This window comes from Ricinus communis, chromosome 3 (genome assembly GCF_019578655.1).
Source record: "Ricinus communis isolate WT05 ecotype wild-type chromosome 3, ASM1957865v1, whole genome shotgun sequence".
Classification (NCBI taxonomy): Eukaryota; Viridiplantae; Streptophyta; class Magnoliopsida; order Malpighiales; family Euphorbiaceae; genus Ricinus; species Ricinus communis.
In genome coordinates, this window is record NC_063258.1 from 29678439 (window position 1) to 29698065 (window position 19627).

The 19627-nt window shown below is 31.4% G+C and overlaps 2 protein-coding genes across 4 annotated transcripts; one reads left to right on the forward strand and one right to left on the reverse strand.

Annotated features, from left to right (window-relative positions):
* Nucleotides 1–6274: 6274 nt before the first annotated feature.
* Nucleotides 6275–9407, forward strand: LOC107261015 (agamous-like MADS-box protein AGL65). 2 transcript variants are annotated; one of them, XM_048371832.1, is made up of 9 exons: nucleotides 6275–6532; nucleotides 7143–7202; nucleotides 7814–7832; nucleotides 7961–8031; nucleotides 8113–8128; nucleotides 8279–8340; nucleotides 8452–8548; nucleotides 8805–8850; nucleotides 9221–9407. In XM_048371832.1, exons 1-8 carry the CDS (start codon nucleotides 6348–6350, stop codon nucleotides 8835–8837), a joined length of 543 nt encoding a protein of 180 aa, XP_048227789.1. In that variant the 5' UTR covers nucleotides 6275–6347; the 3' UTR covers nucleotides 8838–8850; nucleotides 9221–9407. The 2 variants fall into 2 exon arrangements, with proteins under 2 accessions (XP_048227789.1, XP_048227790.1); XM_048371833.1 differs by having other exon boundaries at nucleotides 6276–6532; nucleotides 7961–8025.
* Nucleotides 9408–9917: 510 nt separating this feature from the next.
* LOC8258591 (LRR receptor-like serine/threonine-protein kinase ERECTA) lies at nucleotides 9918–18325 on the reverse strand. Of its 2 annotated transcripts, XM_002516098.4 has the most exons (27): nucleotides 17489–18322; nucleotides 16949–17087; nucleotides 16746–16817; nucleotides 16564–16635; nucleotides 16387–16458; nucleotides 16216–16287; nucleotides 16061–16132; nucleotides 15885–15956; nucleotides 15725–15796; nucleotides 15569–15637; nucleotides 15397–15468; nucleotides 15162–15233; nucleotides 14857–14928; nucleotides 14321–14392; nucleotides 14173–14244; nucleotides 14015–14086; nucleotides 13864–13935; nucleotides 13706–13777; nucleotides 13563–13634; nucleotides 13405–13476; nucleotides 13078–13146; nucleotides 12883–12954; nucleotides 12713–12786; nucleotides 12198–12326; nucleotides 11515–11862; nucleotides 10859–11229; nucleotides 9918–10558 (listed from the first exon to the last, which is right to left on the reverse strand). In XM_002516098.4, the coding sequence occupies exons 1-27, from the start codon at nucleotides 17562–17564 to the stop codon at nucleotides 10187–10189; spliced, it is 2943 nt and encodes a 980-aa protein (XP_002516144.1). In that variant the 5' UTR covers nucleotides 17565–18322; the 3' UTR covers nucleotides 9918–10186. The 2 variants fall into 2 exon arrangements, with proteins under 2 accessions (XP_002516144.1, XP_048227786.1); XM_048371829.1 differs by lacking the exon at nucleotides 11515–11862 and having other exon boundaries at nucleotides 17489–18325.
* Between the last annotated feature and the right edge of the window lie 1302 nt (nucleotides 18326–19627).

A 19627-nucleotide genomic window follows, 5' to 3' on the forward strand; every position in this document is an offset into this window, starting at 1 on the left:
GCACACTTGCATAACAAATTTGAAATTCTTGTGTTCCTCTATTTGGCTGGTGCATTTTTAATTTCTTGCCTTGTAGCAGTAAATACCTTCTCTGAATGTTACTTGTAATTCTAAAATATTCAAACTCTGGAGATTTTAATTGTATTTTAATATATTTTTATTAAAAATCTATTAATCATTTATATTATCAAACGATAATAATATTTTATTTTATTTTATTTAGTCTACAATTCAAAATAACAAGTAACTAGTTTTTATTTATATATTCATTTGTTTATTATTAAGTATGCTTTTTAGTTAAAATGGTTGGGAATCTTCAAGTTAGCTTGTAGATCAATCGAGTATTGACTAAAAATAAATTAATTTTCTTATTTGCAATATGAATTTATTATAAATTAAGATTTATCTTCAATATTACTTATGAAATATGAAAAAAAAATGATTGTAAGAAGAGAAAAGGGATATAATTATGAATAAACAATACCAAATCTTTATTATTTAATCTTTTATTATCATATAATTTAATAACTAAAGTAATACTTAATAATATATTATGCATTACAAATACCGGAAACAAATCTCTTAAAATATTTTTTATGAAAAAATATACAATCGTCAATAGATAATAATAAATTATGCAGATTATATATATTACTCAAATTCAAAATTCAAAATTCAAAATTCAAACTATAACAGGAGCTAACGTATGAAAATCTTTGAAATTAATGCATGGGCCGGTTGAATTATGTGGAAGAGATGTGGCCCAATCGGCAGTCGGCCCTCGAATATATTACTACGATTTGTGTTGCTCTGACTTTTAGGTGCTGTCCGGACAGTATATACGTTAAATTTGAACTTTTTTCCCTTTTTTTTTCTTTTTTAAAAAAAAAATGCGATTATTCCATGTGACAAAAATTAATTATTTTTCCGACATAATTCAACTAAAGTAAGCAACTGTCAAGGATATTAGACTGGTTTTAATTGAACCCCACTTCTCCACTTTCATGTTGGAAAAAATTAGTTCAATAATCTATTTTAAAGTCTTTAATTTGAATAAGAAAAATAATAATTAATACAAATGAAGACAATTATAATGTGTAAACAGGCGAGCTACTTCCAATTACCTATAAATATAAAAGTAAGAACAATTCAAATAGTATATTTGGAGAACCACTTTGAAGATTAAATTAGTATTTAGGTGAAAGTTTTAAATAAAAGTGCTTGAAAGAGCAAAATGATATTACTTTGAGCAAGTGATTTCTTTGGATTTTTATAATTATGGTTATTAGGGGTTTGTTTTTTAGAAAATAGTTAATGATAGTGTATTAGTAGTGGAGTAAATAGGTATGAATTTAAGGGGAAAGTTGGTGAATGTGGATTGCGATCAAGTTTGTTGCACTGGTTCAGTCATACAGGTGGTTTTAGATGTACTAGGTATGATTAGTATAGAGGCGAGTTTTAACTCGCCTTGAAGTGATCTATTTTAGTCAAGTTGTATCAATAATTAAATTAATATTTATATAGATTTAGTACGAAATAAGATAATTAAGTTTGCATTATTTGATTTTTTTCGTACTTTGCACTTTAACTACTTAGCTATTTGTAAGAGGTAATTTAAACTTATATATAACTTTGAGGTAAATAATTGTTAAATTATCGAGCAATATTATGTTTCATGCCAAGTCTCGGTTTTGATGTAAAAGTTTTATTTTGTTTTTTTAAATTTTAGCGTAGTCTCAAAAAGCATCAACTATAAATTTGATGTTAGTAAAATTTGATTTCTTATTTGATAATGAAATGGAAATTGTTGTTTAACATAGAGTAAAATGTAATAGTTCTACTAAAAGTTGTGGTTTAAAGCGAAGTTTTATATATAATTATATTCCATTAAATTTTTTAATTAAGATCCTTTGAGATAATTATCCAATTAATTGAATATATTCCTTAAAAAATATCACTTTCTTTTAAAAGAATAAGTCTAAGAAAAAAAAATGGTATTTACTCTTGCTCTCTTTCTATATCGTTTTTTATTTATTGTTTGTCTGTTTTATCATTTTTTTCTCTTACAGTCTCATTCTAAGTTTTTTAAACAAACAACCATGCTAATAAGCATTATGACATATTTTTTATCATTTGAATGTCTATTTTCATCTTTTAAGTTATTTTTTCTTACTTTAAAGGCTTTAGTTGACTTTTTTTTTTGGTATTTTTGTTTTGACCACAAAGTCTGTTATTGTTAGCTTTTTTATTAAAAGAAGATTCTTACATAAGCTTGATGTATACTCCATGACTAATAGAGAGTGACATATATGTATGAGTGTTTTACATTTCAATATTAGATAACTGACACGTACTCTATTATTTAATACTAATAAATATGTGTCAATCATTTATCGGTTTGGTGTCTAAGTAGGGACATATACCAAGCATAGACAAAAAACTTCCTTTATTAAATACATAAGTGCGGCACTATTTACTCACAAACTTATAGGTATCTCTTAATAGTTTGCCAATTGATGAATATGCGTAAGGGGAATTAGAGCTCTTGAGTATTAGTAGGGGGTTTAGCAATAGTCGAGTGTTTTTTAATCGACTTTTTAACTCACTCTATTCTACCATCAATAGGTTGCAAAGTAATTTGGCTATAAATGATGCGTCTGGTGGTCTTCATCAATTCAGATCTCCAATGGTAGGCCTATTATAAATAAGTTTTTCCTGGTTAGGTCAATAAGGTCATGAAAAAACAATTCAATTTTTTTATCTCTTATTTTACGTGCAATGGATTTGCCTGGACTAATACATGATTTTCTTTTATTTTTTATGGGATTAGGTCTTATATTAGGAGGTATAGTGTGTTTTCATCATTGTAAACATTGTGTTTTTGGTGTGAAGACTTAAGGACGGGAGGTACAGTAGAAAACTAATGTCTTAGAAGGACAGATATGGGTATGGAGGCCTCAGGCTTCTGCTTCTGCCATTGCTATAGGGGAAGATGAAGAACCTTTTTGGAAACAAAAGGTTAAGTCAGGGACCTGCTGACATTTTTTCTTTATAAGTCGGCTTTAGAAGCAATTGTATTTTGAGTTTTTAGCTCAGTTCACTGGGTTTATTGGGAATTTGACTCTTATTTTTCTTTTTATTATAATGTTATTTAGGGCTTAGCCGCTGGTTTAGTAGGTTGGGGTGGACTCTTCTGCTGTACCATTCTCTATATTGTTATTTTTTCAGGCCCTTCAAGCCCCTTAATCCATCTAGCAGTTTTTCTTCTATTGTTCGAAAAGAAAGCACCGTTGTCGTTCCACTAATAAGCACGTAAATTTTCAAAAAACATTAACTGTTCCTTCAATATTAATTATATTATACTATTAATCTATTTTTCTTTAAACCTTTTTTCTGTCAGTTAATTCATGAAAACAAGTAATAAATATATAATATAAATTAAATGCCTAAAATACACTATTATTTTGTCACTTCATCACCTCCTTTCATTCTTTTTCTTCTTCTCTATTTTCCTATTCACTTGCAAAAATCAGACTAAAAAGAAACACCCAACTCAACATATTGACGATCTCATTTACCACCACCGTTAACCATAATCACCGTCTTCACCGCCACACCCGTCTCCAATATCTCTCTCTCCCTCTCCTTTTCTTTTTAATTATCTCTGCACTATGCCACCATCGCCAATCTCTCATACACTATCAGTTCCTCTCTATCTCCCTCTCGCTTTCTTTCTTTTTTCATCATCTTAGTAATTAAAACAAAAATTACTCGTGATGCTCTCTAGAAAGATGCTAGTTCTGAATGTTCATTGGACATTTAACTGAAAAAAACTGTATCTTTTAACTTGCACACATTGTTAAATTCGACTTGTTAAAATGTTAAAATTTTATTTGAAAATAATATTGTCTAATTTTATATTTAGTTGAAATAAATTTTATAAATTTTTATAAAAATTACTTATAAATTCAAAGTGTGCGTGTTTAGTTAAGATAGAAAATCATTTAAAATTTTATATAATTAAATTTATAAAATTAATTATAACTAAATTAATCTTTAAGAAATTAAACGAAATTAAGTCACTCATAAGACTAAAACATCCATTCAATTTTAATATTTTACTTTATGTTTTCTCATATTTTTTTCCCTTTGTATTTTTTATTGCAATTTATTTTATTTGATATAGATTCTATAGTTATTATTTTAATATACCAAAAATCACAATTCAGTTACAAATGAATTATTATTTAAAATTTATTTACAAATAAAATAAATTATTTAATAGATTTTAACTAAATATAATATAAATTTATTTGTTAAACATTAATAAAGACCAAATATGATATTATTACCATCGCAAATATAGATATAGATGGGAGGTTGGTGAAGCCAAGATAGCTTTTATTTATTTATTTATTTTTGCTTTTCCTTTTTCCACCATAGAGTTATACATGGAAAGCGGATGAAGGCAGTCTGCTTCTCTACTCATAGATTACACAATCCAATCATGAGTTTCAAATCGCACAACAAAATTAAGAAGAATACAACTTTTTAAAAAATTGACCAGTTTTTTCAAACTGGACAAGAATTTTCGTGTTACTATTTAAATTAATAAATGTGACTATTTTGTCACAATTAACGTTGATTTGGCCAAAAATCATTGCTATAGAAAATAAATATATAATTTTTGTAGGCAGGTAAGATTTATGTTTTGAATAAATGTTGATTTTCAAGAAAACTTTATTTTATGGATAAATATAATCGTTGAAATGACTCCTAAAAGAATCTTATTGATAAAAAATATATAAAAAATGCTTTTCTAAATTATCAATAATTTTAGCTGTTTGAAGTCGTAGTGCCAAGTTGCTAAATGACAATATAAAGTAAATTACTAGATTTATAATGAATTTAAACTAGTTATTTATCTGTATATTACACGGCCGTTATTATTATTTCGATTATAAAATTAAGTCTATAAATACAATTTAATCAATTATTTAATATTTAATATTAATTATAATATTTTAAAAAATAATAACAAATTAACTATTTTTAATTTTTTAAAATCTTATTAATACAATAATATAAAAATTATTTTAAAATACTTATTTATTAATTTTAATATTATAAAAATTGATACTATCAATATAATTGATATTACTATTTTTTAAAAATTAGTATATAATTATGAATTAATTTATTAATGAATATAATATTTAAAAATATTATTTTATATAATTATAAACATTATCTAATTAGAAAATTAATTTATTAGTTAATATAATATTAAAATATAATTAATATGCTATTTTTTAAAATAATTATTATCTAATTAGAAAACTAATTTATTATATAATGTGTTATTTTTTAGGATTAGAATGAGTGTTTAATTATAAATATAATATATTAATCAATGAATTAATGGAAAAAACTATAAAATTACACATAAACTTGAAGCCTATGTGTCAAATTGAAATTTTATATGTCTAAAATTAAGTATATATATCAAAAAAAGTTTAAGTCTCATAAATTAATATATATATATAATTAGAAAAAGAATATTTTGTGTTTAACAAATATTATAATTTTGTATATCATATTAGATCTATCTTTCGAATTTCTTAAGGCATGGCACAGGCATTAATTACCTTTTAGAGGTTTTAAAAAAAAAAAAATCATCCAACATAAAATTCATACAAAATATAGAAATGTGAGTAATAACAAAAAGATGAAATATGCATCATTTACACATTAATTTTAATATTTCGAAAGAAAGAGATAGACAAAAAAATGGTTAAGCTTCCTTTATTTTTCTTAAACCTTTGTTTTATGTAATCACAATTAAGTAAAGAGAAAGCAAATCCACAAATAAATCACTATCTCAAGAGTCAAAACAAATCATAATTAAGTGATAAAACATTTTACTGTTTTTTGGAAAAAGCACAAAAGAAAAGTCCTGAACTGATGGCCGCAAAAAAAAAAAAAAACTATTAAAAGCTTTTTGGACCAAAATTTAAAATAAAATAAAATGAACGTTTGGTCAAAGGAAAATTAAAGTGGTATAAACCAATTGGTGTTAAAACAGGATTTTATTCAGTGTTTTCATAAGCACGTGTCTACTATGTTCTACATGAACAGCTTACCAATAAAGTAATTTTAAACTTGAAGAAAATCTAGAGATATATAGTAAGGTTTTTAATTACCATACTGTCACTAGATTCTGCTAATAAATTTCTTTCCAATTTTCATTTATAAATTGCAGTTTAAACCCATTCTTTTGCTCTCAAGAAAACATACAGCTTCAGTTTTTTCTTTTTTAGGGAAAAAGAAAAAAAGAAAAAAAGACCATGGGAAGAAGGAAGCTAAAAATATTGAGATTGGAAAGTGTTAAGGCAAGGCAAGTGAAGTATTCTAAGAGAAAGCTTGGTGTGCTTAAGAAAGGCAAAGAACTTGCTACATTATGTGATGTTGATCTTGGTCTTATCATGTTTTCTCCTTCTGGAAAACCATCTCTCTATGTTGGTCATGACAAGTAAATCATCATCTCTTTCTCTCTCTTTTTTTTTTTTTCATTTTTATATTTAATTATTTAGTTATGCGTATGCAAAACTTTTATACTGTAAATAAATTCTTGAATTTCACGTGTTACTCATAAAATTAAATATAACAATCTTATTATATTGATTCATTTTTATTCTTCTAATATCTATATCAATCGTCGCACTTCACATATCGCCGATAAATTAAATATTGATTATTTTATTATATTAATTTATTTTAATATCTATGTAATATTTATATCAATTGTCGAATTCTATATATCGCTGATAAAATTAAATACAATAATTTTATATATTAATTAATTTTAATATATCCGATATAGATTACATATTAGTAGAGGCGGAATAGGGAGGCATGGCCCCCTAGACATAATATTTTTTGGATAATATATAAGTATTTTGTGGTTTATCCTGTTGCAGCCACCCAAAATGAAACTGAAAATACTAAATTGCCCCCTATAGAATTTGTTTCCCTAGCTGGAATTTATAGTATTAAAATATAACTTGGTTGTTTACTGAAATGAAGAAATTAAGTCTGTATTTTGCTTTAACTCCATTGCAATTATCTTTTCTGTTTTCCAGAGAATTGAGTACTCTTTTGGAGAGGCTGTCAATTATTACTGTAGAAGAAAGAGAACAGAGGTTCAAGGATTCTTCCCTCTTTTGTTGTTCTGTTTATTAATAATTAAAATTAGTGTAATTTCCTCCCCTTTTTCTTTTGTTAATTTAAAAAATTTAGCCAACGTATTTTTCTTAATTTTTGCATTTACTGCTAATTACACTTTTGAGTTCAGAATATTTTCAACTGGCCTAGGATTTTGTACTGGTCCAACATAAAACTACAAAGCAATAAATATGCAATGCCCACAAGAAATAAAATCAGAAATCGTACACTAGCATGCAATGGAAGTTTTTAACAATTTTGTCCACATTGCATTTCATGATTAATTTACATATTTTTGAACCATTAAATGTTCTTAACTACTTTTCTCAATTTGTTTTGGCTTATAGCTATTGCCAATTTCTTTTAAGAAGCCATTCAGTTTCCTAATAAAGCTTTTGGATTGCATGTATATTTTGGAAGTGATATATAATTAACAAAAAAAAAAAAAAAAAGCAAAAAGAGTATTGGGAAAATTACAAACTCAAAAGTTCTTTTACTTTATCAGCCTGTATACAAATTCTTGACTATTTCGCTATGATTATCATCATTGAATAGCTGATTTTTTTTTTTTTTTTTGTGATGTTATCAGGAGGGAGTACACCATGAAAGTAAGGAATATGACAACACATTCTATGCTGAATTATGTTTTTTTTTTTCTTTAATTCGAGAAATTATTGGCTTTAGTTTTTAAGATTTCTTTTAAATAATGTAACCCGATCATTCTTATTTTTCAAAGTTATTAAAGAAAATGTACTCAAAGACTGGCACAGAAGTCGATCAGAAGACCCTGACAATTCAAAGGCACAGGTTTATTTTCCCATGTTTTTATGCTGTATATCGAAATAGGAACTCTAATAATACTAACTGACCTTAATTTCTTGATTGCAGAGATGAAGGATCCAGGGTATGTTTCTTCACATCTTTACAGCACTGATTTTTTTATTTCATTTTTTTTTTGGTCTTTTAATCTTTTTGGCCTTATTTTCCCTTTCAAAATTAAACAGTGTTGGTTACTAGTTCCATGCTTAATAAATATTTTGGCAAATTAATACAGTTTGAAAATCCTGAATTAATAGAGCTGAAAGAAAAACTTGCTGAGAAGAGAAGGATTCTGAGGTTTAATTCCTACCCAAGCCATTATTTTTACTAGTTTTATTGTTTCATTGCAGTTTTTTGTTTCATTAATCTTTGTGTGAGAATGCTCAATTTAATTACCTCTTTTGCTAGGGAATGGAACAATCCCTATGAGGTTGACAGCTTAGCACAGATCAGAATCATGGAGGAGCATCTCATTGCAAGTCTTACTAGAGTGAGAAATATTAAGGTACCTGAATTTTCTATATTCAAAAAGGGAAAAAAAAGAAGACTTGTAGAATTACAAAAATGAATACAATGAATTATTTATTTTCAATTACAAAGAGAATGAAGTCATTAAGTTTTATGTTAAATATCAGAATTTCAAGTTGTCAAAATGTCCAATGCTTAACTAAAATCAAAGTCATTCTAAAATTTGCTGGAAAACTGATCACTGGAATTTTAGTCGTCAGCATTAACTTAATTATCTGTCACTCTTCTTTTAGATTCAGCTGTGGGAGAAGCAGAGCAAGGCATGAGGTTTCTCATCAGGTTTGTTTTGGTTATCAATTAACTATGCATTCTCTTTTTGTTTATTATTGTTCACAATAAGCTATGATCAAAGACGCATTCAAGTTTTGTTTTTTCTCTTGATAAATTTTTTATCTCATATATATCAGTCATGCAAAACCATAGTTAATGAAAATTTCTTTAGAAAGACTCACCATCCTATACATCTAATAAAAACGAGTTACATCATTGTTATTAGCTGTGTCTAAGAGTAACGAAAAATCTACTTAAAAATTTGAATTGATAGCAAGTATATATTATAAAATCAATCATCCAATTGGAGGTGGTAATTTCAGCCAATGAATTTTGAGTTGACAACAAGTATTGAAATATGTCATTGGTTTTTGTGCAGGAAACAGAGTGCTTGCAATATCATCAACAGGATCCATAATGCAGAACGTTGAGGTGGTTCTTTCAATAATAACAACATTTTAACTTCAAATATGTGGTATTTCTTCCAAGGGATATTCCCAAGTCTTAAAACTTAAATATAATATTACATTTAGGTTAACTGATGGTCATTTTCCTTGTTCGGATTCTATTTGAGATTTTAATGTTGGTGTCATGATTGCTTAATGAAGCATAAGAGTTGAAGAGAAACAAATCACGCAAGAAACATAAAATGGCCCACTTGAGCCTTAGCAATCTGCAAAAATAATAAATTCCCACATTTAAGTCGGGAATTTGAATGTCATCATATTTCTTTTTAGATTTTCAAGCACACAATTTTGGAGAACCAGCTTAATAATGGACAAGTTGGTCTGCTATCATTGATATGCAATGGCAATAGACATCAATGATCTCTTTCTTTCCCCTGTAAAAATCTTTTCAGCATTGAAGTTGATTTCAGATGATAATACAGCGAACCATCACCATCCAATCTATGGAAGAAGGCAGCCCAATGAAAAGGTTCTCAGTGAATTATTGCTGGCAAAGCATATAATGCACTGTCACACACCCCCACTGGCCTTTAGCCTGCCCTCTTTGCCCTGACACAGTAAACTTACCACACCACCAGTGGTCATGGTCCCACTGAGACAATGACAAAATTGCAGCAATGATTTTATATTGTATAACATACATACATGGAGTTCTGGTATTAACACCTTTGAAATCTATCACTAAAGTAGTCTTCTTTTTTTTCCTTTTAGTAGAGCTGCAATAATTGATACCAAATCTTTATACACAATTTTTCTGCTCACCCACTAACTAACCCCTTAGGCCCTTGCTAAGAAAGGGAAAAAAGAGAGCATCCATTAACCCGGTAGCCAGTGTTGCAATACCTATATCCTAGTATATGATGCTTGAATATTCCTTTTCACTCACTATTCTGGGATATTACCTCACCAAACTTTAGGAAGAGTTGGGCATCTGAGGTGCTCATGGATGGACAATTCACCATATGTGGAGTCTTGAGATTTGCATATTCGTCCATATAGCAAGACACCTTGGCAGATGGGATTGGTGCAGGTGGGGCTGGCATGCATTGTTTTGGTGGTGTGGTGGATGGCACAAGGCTCCCAAGAACACGAGTGACTTCATGCATAGTCGGTCTGTCTGTTGGCTGTCTCTTGGTACATAGAAGTGCAAGTTGGAAAACTTTCTTCACAGCTCCTAGATCTTTACACGTAGCACTAATTTCAGGATCAACAGTTTCCATAACAGCATTGTTGGCTGTCTTGGACAAAATCTGATGAAGAAGATAACCAAAGAATTAAAGAAGGGCCTTCATTTGAATTTTGTAATCAAATTATAACCACATCAAGTTAAAAAGAATCAAGAATTGCCGTCATCAGATAAGCAAAGACAAATCACAAACATGCATGTCCCAGACGACCTACAATTACAGTTATGAGTGACCCTTCATATGATGATTTTCCATGTCAAAGTAGAAATTAAAAACTTAATTCAAGAGTTGCCCTTGCACTCTGACCAGCATATTTTAGAGATTATGAATAGGTAATAACTTAAGTGTTGATAGAAGACGAACCAGATGATGAAGATTGCATTCATTGTCGACAGCTTTCCTTCCCGTCAGCAACTCAAGTAGAACAATCCCATAACTGTATACATCGGATTTCTCTGTAAGGCGGGAAGTGCGAGCATACTCAGGGTCTATATAACCAATGGTGCCCATTATGTAGGTTGAAGTATGGGACTTCGACACACATAAACTCTTTGCAATGCCAAAATCAGTGAGATGGGCCTCAAAATCCTTGTCCAGTAGAATGTTTGATGACTTAACATCCCTGTGAATGATGCGTGGACTACAATCATGGTGTAGATATGCTAGCCCTTGAGCAGCACCAAGAGCTATCTGAAGACGAGTATCCCAGTCAAGCTTTTTCTTCTTCATAGGGCCTGAAAGATGCTACACAGTGATTAAGAATGCACATATACTATATAAACTAAGGAGATTCTTGTGAACTCGTCCACATGGGTTTAAAATGCACTAGATAGCAGCTCATTCCATTATACCCACAAGCCTACACACAACGATATTTAACTAGAACATGGTTCATAAATCTTTCCATGCAGGCTCAACTAAGTGCGTTATAGGAATGTAGACAGATGGACTAAGTATGAAAGAGCAAAACCATTAAAGATGGGCATGTGGCATGTCATCATTCATGTTAAGAAACCCACCATGAAGTAGATCCCAGAGACTACCATTTTCCATGTAGTCATAGAAAAGTAGGTTTCCTAAAGGGGACAGGGAGTATCCTTGGAGGCTGACCAGGTTCCGATGCTTGATGCTCCCAACTGTCTCTAGCTCCGTCTCAAATTCCTTCAAGCACTGAGGATAATGAGAATAGAGCCTCTTGATAGCCACTGGCTTACAATTTTTAAGGACACATTTGTATACAGTGCTGGATGCACCATAACCAATTATATACTTCTCACTCAAATTTTCAGTCATCCTCATGATATCCTCATATACATGGAGTGCCATATTCATGTGAAGGATCACCAACTTCGGTGTTGAGTAAGTAACTGTTTATTTACCAAAGACATAAGAATCAATAATTTGGTGACAGGTGATAACACACTCTAATGTAATTATTTGAGACAGAAATAAACAAACTAATCCACAAGCAACCACCATTATTTTTCCTCTTAAACAATCTATTTAGCTATTAATTTTACTTCTGATAGTTACCCAAGGATCAGAAAGATTAGATATTTTGGCCAGTTATACAGAGTGATATTGCGAAATTTCCTTGAATGGAAGTTGCAGAATGTCACTCCAAGGACATAATAGAGAACCATCCCAATTTAAAAGTTAATAAATATTATCTGAACAAAATCATAGCAATTACAGAATATACCTGGTTTGTCGAGCGATCCATCCAGAAAAGGTGTTGGATTATGCGGCCGACATGCTGCTACTAAGATCATGAGAAGAATTACAAGGGCTCCAAGAGCAATACCCAGGATTGCTGCTTTGGAAATTGTAACTGCATAGACAATGGCAAGAAATGGCTAATTATTCCCTTTCCTTTAGTATTTCAACTGAAAAGCTTTGAACCTTAAGAGGGATGTATCTCAAAAATCCCCAGATAAAACAAAGAATGGTAGGGGATGCATGTTCACGTGTAATTTCCTGCATTGTCTAGGAACAAAGGATACTTGGGTCTAGTTTTCACATAGAGATCTATCTGCTCAAATTCTGTGACCTCACCAGGCATTTCAGTGCATAATAGTTCAGGATCTATAGCACTCACTATATATTTACATCTCCTAAAAGATGAAGTTAGGAGAGAGAGAGAGGTAATCAACAAGTCCTACAAGCCGTTGGCTACTCTTTAACATTGGTAAAAATAGTATTGAAGTCCTTGAATACCTCGCTCTGTCGGATGAGATTCATTACATGGAGAGTTGAGCCAGTAGCCACAAAGATCTGGATTTCCAATAAAACTGCACATAAAAGTTGCATTATAACAAATTCTGAGCTCGAAATTCAGACAATTTCACTTACCAATAATGTCAAGAATACAGTCAAAATCATCTAACCTGTTAGGTGAAAACCTTGAGAAGTTATTGCTCATAGGAATAACACCAGCTAGGTTGTTGTAGGAAACGTTTCTGCATTATGAGTTTAGATCAATTTCCAAAAGGTAAAACACTGTAACAATACCATCTTAAATTAAACTGTAAAGCATCATCGAGAAAAAAAAAAGTATAAATTCCACTACACAGTGAACTTACAAGACAGTAAGACTGAGGCAATTGATCAGGGACAACACATCACCTGAAAGGTTATTATTTTCCAGTCTCCTGCAAAAGAGATACTCATATAACAGATACTTGGGCAAGATAATTACATTGATACACCATCAGAGGTAGCACCAACTCTACTTAATTGCAGCTAAGGGTGTCCATTTCTATAAAATTAGGGACTATTGAAAAATAAGCACAATCCGCAAGTAGGCTATGGAACAACTAAAGTTGAATATAAAAAATTTGCATCAAAAGGCTCTGTTTCCAGTAGACTACAACAGTAAGAATTAATGCAACTCATAAATTTAAACTTACAATGAGAACATGTTTTGAAGTTGACTGAGTTCCTGAGGGATCACCCCTGAGAGATGGTTATTTGAAAGATCTCTGTAATGCCACATGAAACACAAAGTAAGTAAAGGATAAAAGCACACACCAGGTAGGTTTAATTAAAACACTTAATGATTTCTTACATCTCCATAACACTTCTCAGGTTGCCAAATTCAGCTGGAATAACTCCTAATAACTGGTTTCTGCTTAGATTCCTATTACACAAAACATCTGGCATCAGCAAGAAGAAAACTTCTAAGATACTAGAGTTGACATTTGAACTCACAGCTTTAGAAGATGTTCCAAGTCACCAAGAGAAGAAGGAATGGATCCACTAATTTTATTGTTTGAAATATCTCTGAGCAAGCAGGCAAATTAGGGTAGGAGCAATTGATAATAATAACTGAATTTAAAAGAAACAAATGTAGAGCATTCAGTACTTACAAAGTATCTAAATTACCAATCCGTGATAGCTCGATTGGGATAGGACCCTTAATGTTATTGGACGAGAGATTCCTGAGAGATCAAAAACCAATGGATCAACTGTCAATATCTGTATCCTCTAGAATTAAGTCTGCACGATAAAAGGACTTACAAATAAGTCATACTCTCAAGCCTTTGAAATGCATGGGGGATGGTTCCATTCAACTTGTTACCATGCACATTGCTACAGAAAACGAGATTGTTAACAACCATCTTAAAGTAGTTAAATACTGCAACAGAGAGTCACAAGAATTAAGGTTAAATGCTTACAGGCTGTTCAGATTTGTACACGAGCTAAGATTATCGGGTATAGGACCTTCAAGGTTGTTGTTCGCAACATTCCTGCAAGAAGATTGTATTTTTAACTTATAGTACACGGCGAGCACCAAAAAGAAACCTTCAAAATGGCAAAACATACAGATCAAACAAGTCAGTGAGCTTTCCGAGCTCAGGTGGGATGCGCCCTGTGAGTTGATTATCATTCAATTCCCTGAAAAAGGAAGAATAGCACTTCAAATAATGAAACGTTCTCCACATTCACCATGAAGCCATGGAACTCAAAACAAGAAACATATCACAGATAACGTTTTTCTTAAGCTAACAAAGTACTTGGGTATAACCAAAAAAACAAATGTGATTTACAGGCCACATACGAATGAACAGAGTACCACTTATGTTGCATCATTTTCTGACCATCAAATTGTGAATATGCAAGAAGGGAAGAAAAAACCAGTCAGAAACGTGTGACATTATTTTCTTGGAAATTAACCTCGCTGCCAGATGCAAAAACTAGCTAACCATCGTTTTAACAAGCTAAGAAGCTCTAGAACCATTCCCACATTGCATTTTTACCATACAAATAATACTTTGTACTTTACGACAAAAAATCAAAATTGAAAAGTTATTGTAAAATCCAAAGTAAGGTCAGAAAATGTAATAGCAAAGAGCTCATACAAGTAGTGAAGCCTTGTCATATTCCCAAGCTCTGGGGGAATAGAGCCAGTCAGCATATTACCATGTAAATACCTACAAAAAATATGAACATCATCATTTACTCATTTGGAAACTAATGAGTATCAATTTATGATAGGAGTATATGGCTAAAACAAGTAAATTCAAGAAAAGTTTATAATACTTCTCTATGATGCTGCAATTTTAGGTTGATTTAAACAGAATTTCAAACACATTTAGCATCTTCATTACCTCAAGACCTTACAGACAGGAATCACAAAAGGCAAGAATAGCAACCAAGTACTTACAATTTCTCTGTGTACGTCAAATTTCCCACAATGGGAGGGATTGGTCCACTTAAGATGTTGCAGCTTAAATCTCTGGTTGTGACACAAGGAAAAGCAATAAGAGTTCAGATTGAAAAGGATAAAAATGAAGAATTAATCAATAATGACAAGAAAATGAATCCACTACACTTGTATTTTGATAATGTCAGAATCAGAAACCTTGCAAGTTCAGCTAGGAGTTATTAAAAACACTTACAAGACAGCAAGTGCCTGCATTAGGCCAATTACCGATGGAATCTTCCCCCCAAGCTGATTACCTTGCAAGGATCTAGCCAGTAAAATGAAGTGTAAGGAAACTTCATAGATTAGTAAGGTAATATCTCAAATTCAAGCTGTTAACCAAACAAAGGAAAATCTCAAACCCATACAACGTTGCTACTTGTAAAAACCCGATGTTGAATGGAATTTCTCCAGTTAGCTGATTGTAGGATAGGTCCCTAACAAAAGAAAGTATAAATCATAAAACTTAAATGTATTTATAAGGCTTTGCAATATCAGTTTGTTGAGTTGGATGAACTACATACAAGACCTGGAAGGAAGTACAGTTGCCTATATTTTCAGGAATACTCCCAGTCAAACTGTTGTTTCTTACATCACTACAACCATAGGAGAATGGGTTAAACTGCAAAGCAAAAATGGAGCCTCGAGTTCTTGAACTGACAGCATTTGAGACTGAAGACTTACAAATACCACAGTCCAGTTAGCTGGCACATATCTGGAGATAGCGTACCCACCAAATTGTTTCCACGCAAGCCCCTGGAGAAAGGAGGGATGGGCAGCAAAAAAATCATATCAGAGGATGCCCAAACCATTAGATTGAAAAGGAGGTTTCTAACCACAGTGATGGTTTATATACTTACAGATACTGCAACACTTCATTCCAGTATATAAGTCTAGGTATCTCCCCACTGAGTCTATTTTGTGCCAGATCTCTAGAACATCAGCTTGGTTAGTATTTCAGATGTGGTGCAGTTGGCAATAAATTAGAGACAATTGAGGAACAAAATAATCTTACAAAACTTTCAAGTTTGGAATCTGAGACAGAGTAGATGGAATTGGCCCAATCAATTGATTGTTCTTCAAAATCCTGAAAACAATGCAGTTGCAAATTGAAGTTCAAATTCTAAAAATAGAGACGAACAACTAGCCATAGTTCTCAAACACAGAAAATTGAAAAGCTACTTACAGAAATTCTAGTTGCTTCAACTTCGAAATTGAAAATGGTATGTCCCCATATATCTCATTAAAAGACAAGTCCCTAATAACAACAAATTATCAGAATTAACTGAAATAGCAAAGACCAGAATACCACTCAACTAACAGCAAAATATACATTTCATTCTCTTTTAAATACAAAACTTACAGGCTTTTCAAAGATGAGCAGTCACCAATTTCATCAGGGATCTGGCCAGAAAGAAGATTTCCCCTGAGATCACTGGTGGAAGAATGTAAATGTACAATTACAATTAATATTGCTCGAACCCAAGTCAACTACAACTACAAATTTAAACTACTAAAGAAAAGTGTAGAAGTAGGAAGTAGTACATAGAAACGATGTCTTTAAGATTTCCTATTGCAGGCGAAATCTCCCCATCAAGATTCAGACCAGACAGATTACTACAACACCACAAAATTCCAGTCAGGAATACAAGCGAAGGGTCAATTTGTGAAAAAAAAAAAGAAAAAACACAGAGATAACAAAGAATAACAATCATAGTCTAAACATGAAAATAAGCAAATAGTCTTACAGTGCAATGACATTGAAGGTGGCATTATCACAAGTGACACCTCTCCAAACACAATAATCTGAAGAAGGGGAGTCTGTCCAGTCATATAGAACATTGTCCACATCTCTAAAGGACTTCTTTACCTCCAATAAGGTTGCTCCTTAAACATACAACAAACAAACCAGTGTCAGCCTCAATTAAAAATAACAAACACAAAAGAAAGATACACTAGTAGTTGCACTAACATTAAAAAAACTCTAACATTGCTACGCCCTTTGTTTCTTCCAAATATAAAACCCTAAACTTTTAACCATGAAACTCATTCACAGAAAAAAATGGTTTCTTTAAACCCTTGAAATCTTAAAATAAAGAAAAGTGTTAAACTTTGTACTGTTGTCAACTTCATACACGTTGACAATAGGTAGAGAAGAGCTTTAAAAAATAGCTTATGTACAGTTACTGGTTTCGAGATAATAAAATAAGAATGTCTACTTTCTTTGTCAAAGATTTTATCCAGCAACAAATTTCCCGAATAGCCAAAAAGAAAGCCAAAGTACTCACCATCATCAGAATCCACAAAACCAAAACCCAAACAGAGAAGAAGAGCAAGGAAGACAACTTCAACTCGAAATGCCATGACTACCCTTCGAAATTCACCTTATTCTCATTCAAACGACATTACCCATCTTCAGTTTCCCCACCTAAGCTTACACAAGAATGTCAAAGCACAAGCCTGTATCCAAAAAGCTTAAGCCTTTTTCAAGTCTAGATAAAACACATAAGCGAAGACGAAGAAGAAAAAAATAATTTAAAGGTCTCTCATTGAGTAGCCGACATTGAATAATGTAGCTTACTGCAGTGAAGTTATGAAGTGAGAGAAGAGAAAAAAACAGAAAGAGCTTAATGGGGTTTTTTTGGTTCTTTTTCTTAGCTTGCTTTGATATTTTTGAGATTTCCGACGCACCCTATAACATAGATGAGTGAGTAAGAAGAAGAAGAAAGAGTATATAGTATTAGTATAGTATAGTATAGCTTAGTTAAGCTTTGCTTTGTTCAATCACATCGAGTCTGGCAAAGATAGGCCTGTAAAAATTACAGTGTTCTCATTGAAAGAGTGTTTGTTTCAGAAGTATCAAGAAAAACAAAGAGATAGAGAGAAATATAGCAACAGCTAGAAAGAGAAAGAGAGAATTATTTCATAGATAAAGTTAAAATACTGCTTCTGCCAGAGCTCTGCGATAAAACCTGCAACTCTTTTTTCCCCTTTCTCTCTCTTTCTCTATATACCTATACATTTTTTTTTAATTGAAATGGGTTTTTAAATGATGAAGAATGCCAATGAAAATCATGGGTCGTTTTCTCTTTGGTGTTTTGTAGACAGACTGTTGAAATTGGTAAGGCAATGTCATGTAAATTTCTGATACTGCTATGGTTATCCTTTTGAGTTTTGACCTGACAAGGAGTCAAATAGTAAGATAATAGGTTAAACGGGGTCCTTTTTGCAAATATTTATTTATGTTGTAATTGCAGTATGGCCTCTCAATTTATAATTTTTTATACTTTAAAGGGGTGTGTTTTCAACAACTTAACAAGGGGTTAATAGAAACAAAGAATAGACCCTCCAACTCCTTAGGTCCCAAGGCCCCCAACCCCAACATGCTATGTTTCACTTTCATCTTCAAGTGATCCTATCCTACCCAAGAACAAAACCATGGAATTGTGATCCAAATGTTTTATGATGAATTTTATGGTTTATTTGTTTGTCTATACTTAACTGAGAGAATTTTTAAATTTTTTTAGAAAATATTTTTTATATATTATAGTATCGTCCTTTAATATAATATTATAATAAATAAAGCTTAACATAACTCAATAAAAATATTAAATTATCTTTTATATGTTAAATAAAATTCTGTGGTGATATTCTAATTTGTTATCTGAAGCAATTTCACTAACTTGAATAATTTTGTTTTTACGTTCATCACTTATCAAGATTAACTTAGAACCAACTTAATTTGAAGACGAGCATGCCAAACTCATTAACAAGGAAGATACCTAAATTAATAGCGGGGAGGGGCAAATGTGGAAAAGAAATGGAAAAATTAAACACATTGGTAAATGAGAGAGAAGCGCAGGGAGTGAATTGACAGGGGAAGGGGAAAAGGAAGAGCTGCAAAGAACTGGAAGAAGGAAAGGAAAGGGTCCCACTCCCAAACACCAATTTGAAGAAGCCTCTGATTTCATTCTCACTACTTTTTTTGGTCTTAATTTTTGTAGAAAATAGAAACACAGAGAGACAAAGGAAATGAAAGGAAAGTTTTACCTCTTATCTAATCTCTCTCTCTCTCTCTCTTTTATTTTTCACCTCGGGAAGGCCATTTGTCACGTCCATTCAGTGCCCCTGACACTCTCCTCCCTCCTCCGTCCACTTGTGCGGGCCCCATTTCTCTCTCTCTCTTTCTCTACTTCCATCTTTTTAACGCCGTTAACGCCCTCCATTTTTATTTTATTATTTATTTATATTTGAGCCGATGATTCTAATTTTAAATACCTATTCTTAAAGTAAATTTTGCTAAATTAAATTAAAATATTCCTTTATCCAATTCTAGTTATATATTATTATTCATGTTTTACTTGATTTATCCATTTAACAATAAATAGGAAATTACTCTACTATTCATGACCAGTAAAGAAACACCT

What these genes read in the sequence shown, in the direction of transcription:
- LOC107261015 (XM_048371832.1), top strand. Translation starts at nt 6,348, where the DNA reads ATGGGAAGAAGGAAGCTAAAAATATTGAGATTGGAAAGTGTTAAGGCA. An exon ending in GAGAAGAGAAGGATTCTGAG is followed by an intron (nt 8,341 to 8,451) that starts GTTTAATTCCTA and finishes CTCTTTTGCTAG; the next exon opens with GGAATGGAACAATCCCTATG. An exon ending in CTAGAGTGAGAAATATTAAG is followed by an intron (nt 8,549 to 8,804) that starts GTACCTGAATTT and finishes CTCTTCTTTTAG; the next exon opens with ATTCAGCTGTGGGAGAAGCA.
- LOC8258591 (XM_002516098.4), bottom strand. Translation starts at nt 17,564, where the DNA reads ATGGCATTTCGAGTTGAAGTTGTCTTCCTTGCTCTTCTTCTCTGTTTG. An exon ending in TTTTGTGGATTCTGATGATG is followed by an intron (nt 17,088 to 17,488) that starts GTGAGTACTTTG and finishes TGTATGTTTAAG; the next exon opens with GAGCAACCTTATTGGAGGTA. An exon ending in TGTACAAATCTGAACAGCCT is followed by an intron (nt 14,087 to 14,172) that starts GTAAGCATTTAA and finishes CGTTTTCTGTAG; the next exon opens with CAATGTGCATGGTAACAAGT.